The 20,376-nt window shown below is 41.6% G+C and overlaps 1 protein-coding gene across 1 annotated transcript; it reads right to left on the minus strand.

Moving 5' to 3' along the window:
• Positions 1–1,190: 1,190 nt before the first annotated feature.
• LOC306818148 (NXPE family member 3-like) lies at positions 1,191–19,612 on the minus strand (the record flags this gene model as incomplete). The annotated part of the gene is made up of 10 exons (XM_079335523.1): positions 1,191–1,801; positions 1,883–2,086; positions 2,962–3,032; positions 3,368–3,663; positions 6,048–6,183; positions 12,861–13,386; positions 13,470–13,673; positions 14,370–14,440; positions 14,770–15,065; positions 19,196–19,612. Coding segments are annotated over 10 exons (2,766 nt in total), but the record flags the coding sequence as incomplete, so codon positions are not given.
• Between the last annotated feature and the right edge of the window lie 764 nt (positions 19,613–20,376).

Below are 20,376 nucleotides of genomic sequence, written 5' to 3' on the forward strand. Positions count from 1 at the left end.
AAGGAAGGTGGGACTTAGTGATAAAATGACAGGAACCGATACAGAAATAAATTTAGTGTGGGTCTTTTTATTCCCCGACTATATAGCATGGCTTGTAAGAAACTCACATTTCAATAAATGCTTCAAACAATTCACCTAAGTCAAGGTCGGAGTCTAGACATTAAAGAAAAATGTAAAGACAACAGTAGTGGCTCGTTTCTGAACAAAGAAAACAAATGCAATTCACATTTTTAAGCCACATCATTCCCCGCAACCTCCGTGAAGTGCATTACTTCAAAAGATATTCATAATGACAATGATTGAAATACATCTTTAACAGTGTATACCGTTTCATATGAGCATAAAATACAGTACATAGCATAAACAAATAAACTCACTTTAATTCCAGTGTGCAGCCTGCACCTAAAGACACACACTCGCTGATCTCAACTCCGCTTATGTTCCCTCTAACAGGTATTACCAGGTAAGTGCTGATGTAATTTTCATAGCATCTGATGTAAATTCATTATTAACAGGTACGGTCAGGTACAATAACCAATGTAAACAAAGTCATTTACAGGAACATTCTATCTAAACAGGAAATAATAAATAAAGCATGTACTGTGAAAACATAAAGCTATGATAACTGACAGAGTTATGTTGAATTAATCGGTAAAGAATGAGGTGTTTTTAGGAGATTGTTGCCTCGTTTCCTGGAATGTACACAATGAATTATTACCATCTTAAACCAGTGTTTATTACAGGATACTTGACTGAAGTTCTCAGTTATAATAGAGGTTTTTCTTTGTCATTCAGCTGTAGATTCACTACACTTACCTCCTTATTTCCAATGGTACTACATACAGTAATAATGAACCACAAATACCATGCAATGACAGGACATACAACAACAATAGCTGACAGAGAAACAATGATGAAAACTAAACAGGTCCGAGCATTGAACCCTGAGGGACCCCACAGAAAGGGGAGCTTTTTTAGTATTTTCAGTTGTAGTGTGAGCAAATGCATTCCAACCGCATGAATGTTTAAAATATCTGGGGGGGTTTAAGTACTTGGACATACTTATTGGTCATTCCTTGTTGTTAAAAAAGTTTTTGTTTTTTTTAAATCGTTATTTTGTAAAAGATAAACATTTTCAAAGCACAAAGAGTAAGGCCTTAAACCTGCTCATTTGTAATGAATTGGCTCTATATACAAATAAAGATTAATTGATTGACCTATTAACCCCCTCACTGAACAATGCACATCTATTATCCCTATTGGGTGCATACGTAGGACAAGAGACTGTCAATCATATTCTTAATAATGGGATGTCCTGGGTGAATGTTGTGAGGAAGGTGGTGGGCCAAAGTCATCCCCCAAGCGTCCACTAGTCGAACGTTAAGCCCTCTGAACATAGCTCTGAGCACCTTGTCCAGTTGAAGTGCGTACCAGTCACTGTAGTTTAATGCTATAGAAGGTGATACCTCTCTGAGGTTGGCAGACTTGATGACCACCTGCGTGTCTGGAGCCCTGCTCAACAGACGAATCACCGCCCTGCGGATGCTCTGAAGCCTTCTGATGTAGAATTGATTTGGGAAAGGATTGAGGTGGGCCCAGATGCCAAAAATTACAACTGTGTTGGTGCCACCTACTAACTCATCTATTTCATTGGAAATGTAATGCAGCTCACTTGTTGGAACGTAGATGAAACTAAGAGGAGGACCATGGACACGGAACGTCACCAAGGTGTTTCTTTCATTGTCCCATATCATGTAAGGTCCTGTTTGCTTCGGCTTATCCCGGTTTATCTCCTTAGCATCTGAAAGTGTGACAGAAAGAACAAGTTAAGCTGTGATATAAACAATTAAACTGTTACCTGAAATCTCTGTGGATCAGCTACCTTTTAGTGAAGCCTTGAGGTACTCAAACCACTGCCTGACGGTAGAGTCTCCATACAGGTGGACCACCTTTCCTTTCAGACACTGAGTGATGGCAGAAGCGTTGAAGTGGTTGACTTTGGTGCCACCTAGTGATCTCCACATACCCTGGTAGTAATATCCAGTGGGTCCAGACGTCCCACTGCCTTGACTGACTGTGGACCGCTCTGAGAGTTACAGATCAAAATAAGATTTAGGTTATTAAACTCATTGTTGTATCATTTATTGTTAACAGATCCCCTAAAAAGACCAACACAAGGTGTCGCCTTTACTTTGCTTATTTTACTTGACACTCAAGATGACGTCATACATTTACACAAAAAAGCATCCATTCAATTTTTTCCCCTGTGCAGTTTAGTGTATTTATTGGACTTGTTATAGCTGTCGAAAAATACACATTATGTGCTGTAGTGATCAGCAGCACAGCGTACGTCTCTGGTGCATGTGTTTATTGTGATTAGGTAAATCAATCTTACATGAAAATGTTAATTATTTAAAAGGTAAACATTTAGAGATGTTAAGTAGTTTAGTATTTTTAATAGTACACTGGTAATGAAAATTAATCTAGTTTTGAGTGTGAATGAAGTAAAGGCTTGCAGTTCTATCTCAGTGTTGTATAGAAGCTGGTTAATTTATTGATTGTTGCCTTATAATGGTATATCCTTTCTACAAGGCAAAAACTGTTCCAACAATGCTCTCGCTTAAAGAGGAAGGTTGTGGATGTTTTTTTTGTTCAGACATATGTGTAAGGGTAGATGTTCCCTATACAGATCTTAACAGCCAGCACCCAGCTGAGCCGTGAGATCCACCAGGCCTGCCACACCTACACCAAAATGCCCTGTTGTGACAAGCCCAATAGACAGCCAGGCGTACTGCGCCCAGCGCCGACTGACGCGTCACATGCTGTCAGTGAGACGCTTCTGAAGAAGGCGAGAAACATGATGAACGTTTTTGAGCTGCAAAGAGGAAGGTTGTATGCATTGCTTTTTTTCAAGGTCACATTGAGACTTTTTATTTAAGGTGGAAGTAGAAAAACTTTTACCTTTCCTTTGAGGCAGCACAGTAAGACTGGCCGGTCCTGAAGCCTGAATGAAGACTTTCAGGTTGACATTGCTGGATGGAAAAACTCAGATGATAAAGTATCTTACACACAATGCAATATGTAAACTACTGTTAAATGGGATTTATCAAAAGGTAAAACTTTAGTTTTATTAAAAGACTCTGCCTCCATATTTAGACTGAAAAGTTACACTTCAGATTTGTGGTGATGAGAGTCAACTTTAATTGTTCAGACTAAGTAACTGATATATTATCTTACACTGTAAACATCTGAAGCTGCCTCCTGTAGTTACAAACTCAACATTTTCCACCAGGTGATACTTTACTCTTTGTTTACACTCATCACATGTAAAACTAGATGCATCATTTCTATTGCTCCGATCCCTCACCTTTGGAAAAGTTTCTCCTCATTGTCCTTGAGTCTTACTTTGAATCCGGCTCTCATGTGGCCAACTCTGGTATCACAGCTCAAAGTCTTTGGCTTGTAGCAGAACCACGGGTCACCTGTGCGGAGGTCAGTGTAGTCGCACTGTGGCTGGCTGGTTTGACGAAGGCAAACATTACAGATGGTGCTTTCAGAGATATTGCCTGAGCGAAAGGTGTTTTTAAAGAGAACCCTATCAGGATTTTCTCTTTTCAGCCTGCGGAGGACTGTGACAGCTTCGCTTGAGTGGACAAGCGTCACCTGACAAAACAAAACACAAGGGTGTTTAAGTTATAGCAAACATCCCAGGCCATAGTATTGCTCCTTGAAACTGGAGCTCCTTGATTTGTGTATCCACTTGTTTTTGTTGTGATCCAGCACCCTCTTAGATGTGTGTCTGTCAGTCATCTGTACAGTCACGTGCTATTGGCCCTGGGAACAAGTGGAGTTCTAACAAAGGCTCTCATTGGCTGTTATAGGCTGACATGAGGTGTCATTTAAAAGGTCAGCAAAACAAGAAGTAAGTCGGGAGAAATGGTTTAGATTCCATGAATTAAATGGCCCACAGGACAATAGCATTGCAATAGGTGAGTCATTTTGCTTTACTTGTTTTACAATATAATTTTAGGAGAAAATCTTGAACTCTACCTCAACCTGTGCGCTTCCTTCCCAGAGTAAAGGGAATGCAGCAGAGTAGGAGCCATTAAGGTGATCCACCACTCGTCCAGCTACACCTGCTTCAAGCGTTCTGTTGTGCAACCGGGCAATTAAGAAATCTCCTCCAGATTTCTTGGGGTTACCTTGGAAGTCATATATTTGTATAATGACGTCCAGCTGGTCTCCTACGTGCCACTCTACTCCACCCCTCCCTGGAAGAATGGTGAAGGTGCTGTGGGCGGGATCACTTGTCTGGTTCAATAAAAAAGGAGCTGGCAGAGGTGGAGTTTCAGGCCAAGCAATGGAGTCCAATATGAGACGTTCCTCCTCAGCATCAGCAGAAGTCAGTGGCTTGAAGGTGCAGAAGGCATCAGGCACGTGTGGAGCAGTGGGAGGAGCAGTGGGAGGAGCCGTGGGAGGAGCAGTGGGAGGAGCAGAGGAAGGAGCAGAAGGAGGAGCAGAGGTCACTTTCTTGGGGACGATGGCAGAGTTCTCTTTAAAACGTACCTGGCAAGGAGTTGAAAAAGAAAGATGGTGACAAAGATGCATCAAAAAAAATTCACTAACATAAAATAAACTGAAGGGAAGATCAATGATTTTTCTAAAATAATACTTATAACTGTTTATGATTTGTAAACTTTAAGCTGCTGGAAGTCACAGTTTTCAAAAACTTGACCTCTTCGTCTACAATCTTAAATCTGTGGTTGGCACGGCCTGCTCCACTCCATTTTTGTAATTTCCATTGCATAATGGCGTTACAAGCCAATGAAATGTTTTAAATATGTATTTTTTCCAACGAGATTGTCTTCCTCTGGCTGCATTGCTAATTTAATGGCAGATGTAAGAAATTTAAATAAATCAGGCCCTGGTTTACATAAGCCAAACTCTTTAAGTGTTATTTTGTATGCCATCATTTTATCAAACAAAATACAACACTGCACTAACACCAGGTTTATACAAGTAATGGCTTAAATTATAGTACAGCAACATTAAATAAAAACAAATGAAATCCATTATGCTTAAATAATTGCACCATTTGCCATCACTGTCTCCAACAGAGTGTTTAACCCCTCCCCATCTTGACTTCACAAAGACTCAGCCACTCTGCGATGCTCTTTTCATAATCAATGATATTCGGTTTTTCCAGCTTTAACCCTCTGGGGCTATAATTGGCCGATTTTGACTACTTTTGATTTTCTCTTTATATTTCATCTTAAAAACTGTTTATCTGGCCTTGTGTGGTATCATTTTTCAACACAACCTCACATATATGAATTTACAATTATTATTTCATTTTGACATGCTATATTAATTTTAAAAAAATCCCCCCCAAAAATTATAAAATCCGAGTATAAATAAACACAAACCTGAATAACAAACACTTTTCATAACTTTTGATGCAAATATAAATTGTGATCTTCAAAATTTATTTACAAGATTTACAAACAACAATGTTATATACAAGTATTTACACTAAAATACAGGCAATTCCTCAGGCGTTTTTTATGCAACTATTTACCGAACAATCAGGTGTCACAATAAACAAGCTATTTGTGCCACTCCATGAAACAGTAACTGTCCATCACAAGACAGAGAGGCACATCATGACCTGTTTTTCAATTTGCGTGGATTTTGGCGCCCTCATGTGGACAGGTAGGTGGTGACTAGTCCTCTTTAGAGCCTCTCAGGGCAAACAATAGATTCATTCGGTTCATCCTTAAATGTCAACTGAATCACACTTAACATTTTAACTGCTCAATGATTAATAAACCTGTCATTCTTGTTTTATGTATGTTTAGGTGACGTCTTTTGTTGACCAACTGGTACAACGTCTCCAGGGACGGCACGTCAAGTGTGCATGTACGTCATCAATGCATTCAACCACCCCAATCTGAGATTGAGAGACGCTGTTGAATATCGTCTCCTGTAATCTGACTCATAAAAAAACATTCCACCTTTAAAATGTTGACAACAATCACAGTTCTCACCTGCAGCAGGTTCCTGTTTATTAGTATGAAGAACAACACAGTCAGCAGGAGCACGATGACACCGCCCTTCAGAATCTTCATGTTGACTTTGTTACTTATTAATCCTTTTTTCAACATGGTTAGTCCTCCTCTGGTACTGGAAGGGAAAAAATGAGAAAAGAGAGTCTATGTTAAGTTTATAGTATTAATTTTCTATCAAACTACATCTATTCAATCAAGATGTTAGAATGACTGGTGTACCCAAACAGATTATTTGTGCTTGAGGTTTGACAGGAACGTCATAAAACTAAACTAAACAGATTTTTCAGTCAGGTGTACTAAGTTCACATGTCAGAAAACCTGATGCTACGAAACGTCCTAAAGTTTTTTGGATAAAAGATTTGGCGTGAAGTAGGATGAGGTTCCATGCAGGAAAAAAGTAATGCACACAATAAAGGAAACATGGGCATTTAGCCGAACTAAAGAACGACTTTAAGAAACCTTTTTAACTGGTACATTTATACTTCTTTATAATTCTGTTCAATTTATTCTTCAGTGTTTTTCTTCACATTCACTTGTTACTTTCTTAATCTAAAAACCAGTGAGTCTAAAAATCATGATACCGTAATTAACCCAATCAACTCTGTGTCTTTCAACTTTAATACATTGTCATATACAAACATGGAAAACAGAGAAAAGGAGGAGGAGCCATTTGCAGAAACTTAAAAAAAATATTAATTTGAACGAAAAGGCAAGACAAAATGTACTTTCAAAAAGTTCAACAAAAAAAATCCAAACAGTAAAACACGGGGAATCCGAAGAAGACAACTACCAGACTGACAACAAACATTCACTGTCCAACAAAGATGATCTGACACAGAGACTAAATAGACATGGTTATCAGACACAGTTAAGACTAATGATGAGGGCAATCAACACAGGAGTGAAACACACATCCAGGACAACTACGAGCGAGCGAGCGAGCGAGCGAGAGAGAGAGAGAGAGAGAGAGAGAGACTTTAGTGGTCTGAAATTCAAAGTAAATCATGGAACTATGAAGACACTCAGAGAATTGAATAATGTAACAAGACACACTAGAACATAAAGAAACACAACAATAACTAATGACTCAATAAAACAGGAAACACTGAAGAAGAAACTAGGAAATACTAACACACACAAGGGAAACAATCATTACTAGGATAGACACTCATCAAGTAAGACAACAAAGCAGCACTATGTAAGACTGAGGATTCACTCTCTGTTAAAGGACAGCAGCTTGTTAACATGAGCTTGACTTTGCATAAATGCTGCTTTGATAGGGAAATTTGACTCACCAGGTGAAGGTCAAGATTTGTCTCCAGATTTATTTTTTTTTTCCTTTCAGAACTTCCCAATGACTATTTCAGAAAACAGTGTGTCCTGCGATCTCCTGGCTGACTGCAAGTGAAGCCGTCAATCAGGTGATTAGCTCACCTAAAACCTTTTTCAAACCAACCCCTACACACTCCCCCTCCGTGTCCGTCAGAAGTCACACATCCAGGTGTAGGGTAGAAATACAGCAGCAGGCATTGGGACAAACTTCCCTCTCTCAGGTGGAAACAGGAAGTGTGTGTTACCATGGTTTCTCAGCGGCATGGCTTAGTATTAATGTAGGCCTACGTTATGTAAAAGTCTTTATGTAGATTATTTTTCTCTAGTAAATTATATGCTATAAGTGTAGACTTATAGCAAAACGATCAGATGGAGCCCACATTCTTTATTGTAATTTATAATTTAATGTTTAGTTAATTTATTGTAATATCAAAGAACAAGTTGTCTTAAATGAAAGCACAGACAAGGAGACTATAAATGAACATCACAGCAGCAAAACGTTGATTTTTTTGTTGTAGCCGAAATTAAGTTTTACAAAGAAATCAAAAGTAGAACAATGATGAATAAGTAACAGTGAGAAGTTGTCTGTAACATGATTTAATATTCTTTAGTTTTTGTAACAGTCCATTTAAATATAAAACACGTCAACAGAAGGAAGTAAAGAAGAGGAGGCTTTTATTTGAACCTTTAAAACAATAAACGGGTGAAGTTGTAAACGTCTGTATGACAATATTAAATGTCCATCTTAGTTGGAGCAGTGTTTTGGTTTGTTCAAACACTTACACACAGAACTTACTTTAGTACAGGTCACTCCTTCCGTGACTACCGGACGCAATAGGCGTTACACGTGATCATCAAGTGGGCATCGGCGCAGACTCGCTGGCGGAGGGTTTTATGGCCCACTACCACTCCCCGCTAAGTGGTTTGAGACAGACTTAATACGGCGGGCCCTCCGCGTGGACGCGCAAACGGAGGGGTAGTGGGTAGGGTGTAGTGGACGGTTTGAAAAAGACCCCTAGAGTAAGGGAGGAGATGTTGGCTGCTCACTGCCTCCAATTGGCTCAGGTAATTTTATTGACAGCTACTTTGGTCCAATTGTAAGGACTATTTTTCCCTGGCCTAGCAGACACGAGAGATAACCCTGCCATGGTTCTTGATGATACATTTAAAAACACTGCGTGCTCTGTACATCAACCTCCCAGCGCCAGCTGTCCTCTGGAGGGACGTGACGCAGACATTGACCATGCCGCACGTAAACAAAAGTCTGATTTTCTTTAAAGGAAAACCATGCAAAGAGAATTTGGAACTTAAAGTCTAAACCAAAAGGAGTTCATGGTGGTCTCTTAAATATCCAGAGTATTGAGATCAAGTTCAACATCTCCTGATGGACTCTTATTTGGATTTCCTCGCTGTGGGGGAGACCTGGTTAAAGAGTAATATTCAAACAACTATGATTAATATCCCTGGGTACATCTGTAACAGGAGAGACAGACAATCCAGTAAAGGAGAGGAGTCCTGATTTATATATAATCCTTTTCTTCAGGGGAACACACAGTATGTAGTTTGTAATCTGCTTTTCCATCGCCGGCCGCAGCTTGTTAGAAAGGTACAGAAATGTTTTTTTAGACAAACTGAAGTTATGTACCCATTGTTTGTTTGTGTGTGTGTGTGTGTGTGTGTTTGTGTGAATCCTGGGACGACCACATCCCACCACTCATTGGCTCAGCTGAAGGCCCAAACTGTTGGTCTGCGGCGATGAGTAGCCAGTAGTTGAATTCCCTGGAAAACACAAGTTATTAGTACTGATAATAAAACAAATGAATATTTATTAATTACAATGTGAAATTATATTAACAATTCAATAAATCATAGCATGCATTTCTGAGTTAGTCTACTCAAATAAAGTGTCACTGCTGCAAAAACAGGCTATATTGTGGGATAACTGTTGCTCAAAATGAGGAAAAACTACATAACAAATACGTTTACTTTTAATAGTTTCGTATTGCATTGATCAATTGAAGATTTGTCAGGCAGAACAGGAGTACATTGAGAAACTTGAGAAACACATTGTAACTAAACGAAATGAAAGTAAGCTTACCTTTCTGTGTTGTCGTTTCTTTCGAGCCAATGTGCCGTTTAGACTGTTTACATTGGAAATCTTAAGTACCATGTCCGAAAGCTTTCTTGTTAATTTGGCTGTATTTCTACTCGCGGCACGCAGCCTTCTCTGAAACAAAGCATATTGTTCTAGAGAGAGCCACATGCAAAGGAAAAAGATGCATTCCACTCTGTGTCGCGCTGCTATGATATCACGCTATTACGTAGCTGACGCCGTATATATATACTGTATATACCTTGTAACCCGGTATAATCCCCCATTATTGCAAAGAGTCTTTTTTTGTCATTATTTAAATTAGTTGTTTAACATCTCACATGATCACATTGATTTTTTTTTTTTATTATTATTTATAATTTTTTTCACTACAAAACAAAAACCTTGTGCACCACTTACACATACAGCAAAAATATACAAAGTCATTACATATGACGGTAGCACACTTATGCACACACAAACACACACTTTGTCTGCCCCACGGGGAGATAAAAAATGAGTGAAACCAAAAATGATAGAGTAATTGACTGACAAAGTGCATTACAAGCATTGTTTATACAGACCGGAAAGAGGAATTCCCAGAGATTTAAAATGATATATCCACAAAAATTACCAAGATAAATGAATACATGAAAATCCATACTAACATGCTGGTGCTGGGGGTAAGAGGCTGAGAGCTCCTGACAGCTTGTTTAGTGATGCATTTAAAACTCACTGAAACGTTCTATAAATGATCTCACTTCCTGATGTCCGAAAGAAGAAACGACTAGAAATCCAATACCACCAAAACCAAAAAATACCATACACATACCAGAGCTGGACTCACTGGTGACGGTGGTGGAGAGGAGGACTCTGGACAAAATGCTCTCTATCATGGACAACACACACCACCCTCTGCACAGCACCTTCACCGGGCAGAGGAGCATGTTCAGTGACAGACTGCTGTCACAGTCGTGCTCCACGGACAGACTCTAGATAGATAGATAGATGGATGGATGGATGGATGGATGGATGGATGGATGGATGGATGGATAGATGGATAGATGGATAGATGGATAGATGGATAGATGGATAGATGGATAGATGGATAGATGGATAGATGGATAGATGGATAGATGGATAGATGGATAGATAGATAGATAGATAGATAGATAGATACTTTATTGATCCCGAGGGAAATTCAAGAACTCTTTTGTCCCCCTATAGGCCACAAGACTGTACAACACTTCACTGTCACGGCAGGGAAGAAGCACACGGTGAATCCTGGACTCATTTTTCACTTTTTTTCTCACTCCTCATCTGCACTGCTGACCTCAGAGTCAGCCTCCAGTTGGACACTTTAATGCATATTGATAGTCACCTTACTGAGCACTGGTCACATGGTTGACATGACCACCCTAACTAGGTCAAGTTTCACTCTATTGTCTTCAACACTTAATGCTAATCTGCTCCTCAATAGTTGGGTACTTAACGATAATCACCCTAAGCACTCCTGGTTTCACCTTATTGTTTTGGACACTTAATGCAAATCACTGCTCCTTTAAGTTGCTGAGCACTTTAATGGCCCAATTTGCATTCCTGCATTGACTGTTTAACAACTGTACTCACACCTCTGGCACTACCTCGAACACCTCTGCACATACGCATGCAACTAGTTTCTAGAAGGTCAGCACTTTGTTTCTAAGGCTCTTTAACTGTTTACAGGTCTCTTTTAATCAGCACGTTTTTCTCTCCTCACAGGTTATGTACATTATGCTATATAAGTTTTAAGTCTAATGCTAATGCTAACTGCACAGGTTTAACCTGTAATTATGTTTACTCTTAGTCACATAGGGGCTGCTAAATCTTGTTTGGGGGATTATTGTATATAGAGGGGGGGGACAGCGGGTGTGTATTGTAACTAATGTCTCGTGTCCTGCCTGTCTGTATACTGCTACTGGATGCCTTGAATTTCCCCCAGGATCAATAAAGTGTCTATCTATCTATCTCCCATGTGTTGGGTGTAAATGGAACCAATAATGTTACAGTTAAAGGTTGAATAATGTAGAACTCTATTTGATTTATTTAGTAGCTTGGACTGATAATTATCATAGAAGGAAGTTTTGTGAGCAGACAGGAATTTGTTCATGGCCTTGTATGGCCTTGTAAAAGCAACAAAGGCTAGATATTGTTCTTATAATAAATCAAGCTCATCCAAATGACATTCAAAACACTGAATCTACAGTTCTGTCATGATGCACAACATGTCAGTAATCTGAGACATGTGAAACTGCATATCCAGCTGTTAATGCGCAAGCTATGATTATACATTATATTAAGGCACATACCTTTGATCGTAATGCGTCTCCAAAAATAGTTTCTTTTTTTATTCACAGTATCAGAAATGAAAGGCAAAGTATGAAAGTTGTTATTGCATGGTTAGAAATGACAGAAAGGTTTTTGAATCTCTCGAAAGATAAGAACGTATTTTAATTGAGTACTTACTGTCTGTTTTTCTCTGAGTACTCAAAACAGTTGGCTACAGAGACTACTGTGTATTCTTTCCAACTGGGCGTCGACTTAGTTTGCAACTTGAAACCAGTAGAGAGTGGATTACACTATGATCCACCCACACACATGCTTAAATGAATGAGAGCTAGTTAAGGTTAAAGGACAACTGCAATGAAGACTGTGCATGCATCTAGAGTCAATGTGGCAGCACAAACGTCTGCAACAGTGACTCTGTTATCAGTCTGCAACAGTGACTCTGTTATCAGTCTGCAACAGTGACTCTGTAATCAGTCTGCAACAGTGACTCTGTTATCAGTCTGCAACAGTGACTCTGTTATCAGTCTGCAACAGTGACTCTGTTATCAGTCTGCAACAGTGACTCTGTTATCAGAAATATTGCAAAGTTGTCTGTTAGACACAACATTTAATAGTGTTCACCAACAGGTTATGGAGGGTCTGGGGATCCCCCTCAGAACATTTTGGACACCTAACATTATTTTTCCTGCATTCTGATCAGTTTTATGCCTTTTCTGAATTATTATGATCCAATATTTTAATTAACGTTCCAAGTGTTCATCGGATACAAGAATGCATTCATTTGAATACCTCCCTAAACATGTTGACTGGAGAGCTGTCATTTTTTGGGTCGGGATCATTCTTATATCAGACACACTTGCACTTGCCTGCATGTGCACTGAGCGTTGATACGGCACGGAAATAACTGCCAACAGTCAGGATGCACTGAACACAACGAGTGTGTGGCCATTTGAGGAAAAAAATCTGCACTTTGGAATAGCAACTTTAATCAACACTAATTCTAAGACTTCTAAATGCGCTATTGGGGACATGTGTGGGACAATATAATGTTAACTATATTCTTTATTATGGGAGGAAGTGGGTGAATGTTGTGAGGAAGGTGGTGGGCCAGAACCATCTCCCAGGCATCCACCAGATGAACATTAAGTCCTTTGAACACAGCCCTGACCGCCTTGTTCTGCTGCATTGCATACCAGTCATTAAAGACAAATACATAGGCAAGATATGAGCCTCTGAGGTTTGGAGTCCTGATGAACACCAGCGTGTCTGGAGCCCTGTTCAACAGACGAATCACCGCCCTGCGGATGCTCTGTAGCCTTCTGATGTAGAATCGAATTGGGAAAGGAGTGAGGTGAGCCCAGATGCCAAAAATTACAACTGTGTTGGGGCCACCAACTACATCATCTATTTCATTGGCAATATAATGAAGCTCGCTGACTGGGATATTGTCGGAAATACTAATAGGAGGACCATGGAAGTGGAACGTCACCAAGGTGTTTCTTGCATTGTCCCATGTCATGTAAGGTCCTGCTTTCCTTGGTTTATCCCGGTTTATCTCCTTAGCATCTGAAAGTGTGACAGAAAGAACAAGTTAAGCTGTGATATAAACACAATTAAACTGTTACCTGAAATCTCTGTGGATCAGCTACCTTTTAGTGAAGCCTTGAGGTACTCAAACCACTGCCTGACGGTGGAGTCTCCATACAGGTGGACCACCTTTCCTTTCAGACACTGAGTGATGGCAGAAGCGTTGAAGTGGTTGACTTTGGTGCCACCTAGTGATCTCCACATACCCTGGTAGTAATATCCAGAGGGTCCAGACGTCCCACTGCCTTGACTGACTGTGGACTGCTCTGAGAGTTACAGGTCAAAATAAGATTTAGTTTAGAAGAAAAATACACATTATGTGCTGTAGTGATCAGCAGCACAGCGTACGTCTCTGGTGCATGTATTTATTGTGCGGATGCATGACAGCCAGATTTCATGATCTCCGCTCTACAGCGAGGTTGGACACTGAAGCAGGCGCTCTGTAAAGCCTCCCAGATTTATTGTGGTTAGGTAAATGTTACCAAATGAATCTTACATGAAAATGTTAATTATTTAAAAGGTAAACATTTAGAGATGTTAAGTAGTTTAGTATTTTTAATAGCACACTGGTAATGAAAATTAATCTAGTTTTGAGTGTGAATGAAGTAAAGGCTTGCAGTTCTATCTCAGTGTTGTATAGAAGCTGGTTAATTTATTGATTGTTGCCTTATAATGGTATATCCTTTCTACAAGGCAAAGACAGTTCCAACAATGCTCTCGCTTAAAGAGGAAGGTTGAATGCATTTTCACATTTTTTATTTTCAAGGTCACATTGAGATTTCTTTCATAATGCAAAGTCACATCATATGCAGCAGTGCCAATGTGTGCAATATGTTTTATACCCGTCTTTTGTGTTTTGTTTTGTTTTTTTTTTTTTTAACTTTTGCATCTCTGGCCTTGTCTCAAGTGCTGTTTTATGTTTTGAGGGAAAAAAAGATACGTTTAGAAAAACTGTGCTTTACCTTTCTTTTCAGGCAGCACAGTAATATTGGTCGGTCCTGAAGCCTGAATGAAGACTTGCATGTTGACGTCACTGAAAAAAAAAAAAAAAAAACACATCCCATGATAAAGTACCTCTTACACTAACAATACAATATGAAAACCACAGTGAAATGGGATTTAAATGACTCTGCCTCCATATTTAGACTGAAAAGTTACACTTCAGATTTGTGGTGATGAGAGTCAACTTTAATTGTTCAGACTAAGTAACTGATATATTATCTTACACTGTAAACATCTGAAGATTTTTTTGCCTCCTGTAGTTACAAACTCAACATTTTCCACCAGGTGATACTTTACTCTTTGTTTACACTCATGACATGTAAAACTAGATGCATCATTTCTATTGCTCCGATCCCTCACCTTCGGAAAAGCTTTCCTTCATTGGCCTTTTGTCTGTTAGTCAATCCACCATTTATGTGGTTCATCCTGGCATCACAGCTCAGCGTCTTTGGCTTGTAGCAGAACCACGGGTCACCTGTGCGGAGGTCAGTGTAGTTGCACTGTGGCTGGCTGGTTTGACGAAGGCAAACATTACAGATGGTGCTTTCAGAGATATTGCCTGAGCGAAAGAGGCTCTTGTAGATAGCCCTATCAGGATGTTCTCTGTTTAGCCTATGAAGGACTGTGACAGCCTCGCTTGAGTGGACAAGCGTCACCTGATAGAACAGAGAACAAGAGTTTTAAAGGTATTGCATACAAGCCATGCCTGTTATTCATGAACTTAATAAGATGTCATTGTATTTTTTGGTGTTAGCTTACTGAAGTTGTTACTTTATTTAAATTAAAAGCTTAAGAGAGATTAATAGAAATTGCCAACTCCCCACTTGCGGGCCAGTAGAACCTGTTTTCTTCAATTACCAACAGGAAATGTTTGGAGGAGAGAGTAGGGGATGGCATTCAAGGCAAAGGTCAGTTTTGAACATCAGACCACTGCAAAGAGGACTATACCCTTAGCCCAGCAGATAAGTGAAATATAGAAAAGGATGGTGGTGTTATAGATAAAAGCATGAAACTTGGCACACTGTTGTTTGTCCTGTGGGAGATTTGTATGACCAAGATGGCGGCGCGAGCGCATCGCGAGGCCCAGCGTCTCTCTCAGATTTGCAATTTTGCAGTAATTCTCCTGTTAATTTCCGGCTTGTTCGTACGGAACAGCCTCGCCTTAACATCCTACACCAGACAGGAACTTTTGGATATTGGAATACATCTCCCTGACGATCCAATCAACAATCTTCGACTCATCCCCGAGATCGCCAAAACACCCGAGGCTACGCACTCTCCCCGGCCGGGCGGAAGTGCTCGCAGGCGGCGTCGAGACCGTAAACAAAGGCGGGGGAAGCGCGGAGGTATAAGGGCTAAGCTAAAGCTAACACCGCACCGTCTCCCGTTACCCAGCATTTTCCTCGCTAATGTGCGGTCTTTGATGAACAAGATGGACGAGTTACGACTTCGCATCATGCACAGCAAGAGACTTATGGACTGTAATGTCATGATCTTCACAGAAACATGGCTAAACAATGGAGTACCGGACAATGCTATCAAGCTAGCCGGTCGCCACACACTCCGGGCAGATAGAACAGCAGAGGACTCCGGTAAGACCAGAGGAGGAGGACTGTGCATTTATATCAACAAAACTTGGTGTACAGACTCTGTCATTATTGGGAGACACTGCTCAGTTAACATTGAGTTTCTCATGGTTAAATGTAGACCTTTCTATCAGCCAAGGGAGCTCAGCTCCACTATTGTAACTGCAGCCTACATCCCCCGATGCAGATGCAAAAGCTGCTATGAAGGAACTTTACACAGCCATTAGTAAACAACAGACTGCTCACCCGGAGGCTGCATTTATAGTTGCAGGTGATTTTAATCACTCAAACTTAAAGACAGTGCTCCCTAAATTTCACCAGCATGTTTCCTGCAATACAAGAGGAAACAAAACTCTGGATCATGTTTACACTAACATTGCAGGAGCCTACACCACGACCCCCCTCCCCCACCTGGGACAGTCAGACCACCTTTCTTTGTTCCTCATCCCCAAGTACTCCCCACTCATCCAACGTGTGAAGCCATCAGTGACAACAATTAAAGTGTGGCCAGCGGGGACAGACTCTGTACTTCAGGACAAGTTCCATCACACAGACTGGAGTATGTTTGCCTCTCAGGCTACCTTGGGCTCTCACACAGACATTGACACCTACACTTCTTCTGTGCTGGATTATATCAACACCACCATCGACAGTGTGACAACATGGAAGCAGATCACCACGTACCCAAATCAGAAGCCATGGATGAACAAGGAGGTGCGTCTCCTGCTGAAGGCCCGCAACACCGCCTTTAGATCAGGTGATGCAATGGCCTACAGCGTGTCCAGGGCAAACCTGAGGAGGGGCATCATCAAGGCCAAGCACTGCTACAAGCTGAAGGTAGAGGAACACTTCTCCAACTCCGACCCCAGACGCATGTGGCAAGGCATCCAGGCCATCAGTGACTATAAACCCAGCAACTCCACCCCGATGACCACAGATGTCTCCTTCCTGAACGAGCTAAATCACTTTTATGCTCGTTTCGATAGAGACAACAAGGAGACGCAGACCACGACCAGACCTCCTGCAGACAACCAGCCCCTCTCATTCACCACCACAGACGTCCACGCTGCACTGAGCCGGATCAACGTCCGAAAGGCTGCTGGTCCAGACGGCACCCCTGGGCGCGTGCTTAGAGCATGTGCGGAGCAGCTCACTGGGGTTTTTACGGACATCTTCAACCTGTCCCTCGCCCAAGCAGCTGTGCCAGCATGCTTCAAAGCCACCTCCATTGTCCCAGTGCCGAAACACTCCAGCCCGACAGGCCTGAATGACTACCACCCTGTAGCACTCACACCCATCATTATGAAGTGCTTTGAGCGACTGGTCCTAGCACACCTGAAAATCTGCCTCCCACCCACACTGGACCCATACCAGTTTGCCTACCGCAGCAATAGGGGTACAGAGGATGCAGTCTCCACTGCGCTGCACTCTGTGCTCACACATCTGGACAATAACAACACATACGCACGAATGCTGTTTGTTGATTTCAGCTCAGCATTCAACACTGTCATCCCCTCCAAGTTGAACACTAAACTTGGAGACCTGGGCTTCAACACCTCCCTCCGTCACTGGATAATGGACTTTCTGACCAACAGACCCCAGTATGTTAGGTCAGGACACACCTGCTCCTCCACCATCACACTCAACACAGGCGTACCACAGGGCTGTGTGCTGAGCCCATTCCTCTACTCCCTCTTCACCCACGACTGCAGACCTGTACATGGATCAAACACCATCATCAAGTTTGCGGACGATACAGCGGTGATTGGCCTCATCAGCAACAACGATGACACAACCTACAGGGAGGAGGTACAGCATCTGGCCACCTGGTGCGCTGGCAACAACCTGCTTCTCAACACCAGCAAGACAAAGGAGCTCATCGTGGACTTCAGGAGAGAAAAGGGAAGCACGCACAACCCCATTCACATCAACGGGATGGCTGTTGAACGTGTCTCCAGCTTCAAGTGCCTGGGGACCCACATCACAGAGGACCTATCCTGGTCCACTAACACCTCCAGTCTGGTGAAGAAGGCTCATCAACGCCTCTTTTTCCTGAGGACACTGAAGAGACACCACCTGTCTTCAGCTGTACTGAGGAACTTCTACCGCTGTGTGATTGAGAGCATCCTAACCAGCAGTGTCACAGTCTGGTACGGAAACTGCTCTGTCACGGACCGTAAGGCGCTACAGCGGGTGGTTAAAACAGCCCAGCACATCAGAAGGTGTCCACTTCCTGCCATTGAGGATGTCCAGAGGAAACGCTGTCTGCGGCGAGCTCACGGCATCCTAAAAGACTCCTCCCACCCTGCCCACAGACTGTTTACCCTCCTGCCCTCCGGTAGGCGCTTCAGAAGCCTCCGGACCAGAACCAGCAGACTGAGGAACAGCTTTTTCCCCAGAGCTGTCTCCCTACTGAACTCTACCCCCCGAACTCTGAACTCTGTCTCTCTCTCAAACTCCGCCCCCTCCTGACCCCCCCCCCCCAAATGGCAGCCATTATATTTACCGGTATCTTAGGTTCTAGACCCCCTCGGACCTTTAACATGATTAGGTCTTTCAAATAGCCTACCAAATCTGATTTGGTACCAGTTCTCAGCTTGCCCATTTGCAACAATACCAGCGGGCATGTCTGGTTTTTATTGCTCAACTTATTCATCCAGACTTCCTTCATGTATCTGTGATGCAATGTCCAACCAACAGAACAGAGAACAGTCATTCTTTAGGGACGAGTGCTTTTTTTGGGAGCTGGACTTCTCTCAGACTGGAGCCTAGCAGATAAAACGAGACTGCTCCTCTTGATGGGATCTTTGATGGGCTTTGTTTGGTTGGTGAGGTACTCACTGGCATAGGAGTCATATCGGTCCTGTCAAATTCAATTCATATAGTGTAAAACGTATGTATGGAACTATGATTGTTTATAGAATTAATTTCAGTGAAATATAGTGTTTAGTAGGAGAATTGATCTCTTTATGGGCTGATCACCACATAAGGTCTGATCCTAAACTTGTCCCTGCTCTGGAATACAACATCACAAGGACTTTTTATGTTGGATATTGTTGCTTGTTAGCAAAAGCAAGCCAAGGGGAATGATTTATATTTTACAAATCAAGTGATCTACAGGACAATAGCATTGCAATAGGTGAGTCATTTTGCTTTACTTGTTTCACAATATAATTTTAGAAGAAAGTCTTGAACTCTACCTCAACCTGTGCGCTTCCTTCCCAGAGTAAAGGGAATGCAGCAGAGTAGGAGCCATTAAGGTGATCCACCACTCGTCCAGCTACACCTGCTTCAAGCGCTCTGTTGTGCAACCGGGCAATTAAGAAATCTCCTCCAGATTTCTTGGGGTTACCTTGGAAGTTATATATTTGTATAATGACGTCCAGCTGGTCTCCTACGTGCCGCTCTTCTCCACCCCTCCCTGGAAGAATGGTGAAGGTGCTGTGGGCGGGATCACTTGTCCGGTTCAATAAAAAAGGAGCTGGCAGAGGTGGAGTTTCAGGCCAAGCAATGGAGTCCAATATGAGACGTTCCTCCTCAGCATCAGCAGAAGTCAGTGGCTTAAAGGTGCAGAAGACATCAGGCACGTGTGGAGCAGTGGGAGGAGTAGTGGGAGGAGCAGTGGGAGGAGCAGTGGGAGGGGCAGTGGGAGGAGCAGAGGAAGGAGCAGTGGGAGGAGCAGTGGGAGGAGCAGAGGTCACTTTCTTGAGGATGGCAGGTGTTTTTTCATAATTTAGCTGGCAAGGGGTTTAGAAAGAAAGATGGTGACAAAGACACATTAAATTAATTTACTGAACAAAATTATAATTTTATATTTAATTATCAAAACTTGAATAGTTAAATGTAAGCTGCTGGAAGTCACTGAAATGTTTCTAAACGATGGATAAAGACAATGGTCTTTTATGTTTCCTGATCAAACTGCATCATTGACCTGTTGACTGACATATTTTTAAGCAGCATGACCCCTTCTCTTTTCCTCATCTTAAATTCCATTTACATTGTATGAGCAAATGCACTGATACTTAACTGTAAGTCCCTGTGAGGCAACGATTATCAAGATGGTATTCTCTAATGTATGCACATCTTTTTATCAAACATGCGGTGCTTTAAATCGACCATGATGTGCTATTAACTGTAGACCAGGTTTGTTTAAGTGAAGTCGTATCATGCACTAAGAATGCAACTTAAATCACATTCCTATACAGTACTCAATTTCTAAGAGTCCCAGCTGTGAATCTTTTTGTAATGTTTAAAATGCTGGTGTTTCGACCAATTTTACTTTATATTTGCTTTCTCTGGGTAGTATTATGAGGAAAACGTCCATAATTGTTTATTTTTATGCAGATGATACCCAACTGTATGTATGATGGAAGCTTGAGGA

Source organism: Symphodus melops (genome assembly GCF_947650265.1).
Source record: "Symphodus melops genome assembly, chromosome: 22".
Classification (NCBI taxonomy): Eukaryota; Metazoa; Chordata; class Actinopteri; order Labriformes; family Labridae; genus Symphodus; species Symphodus melops.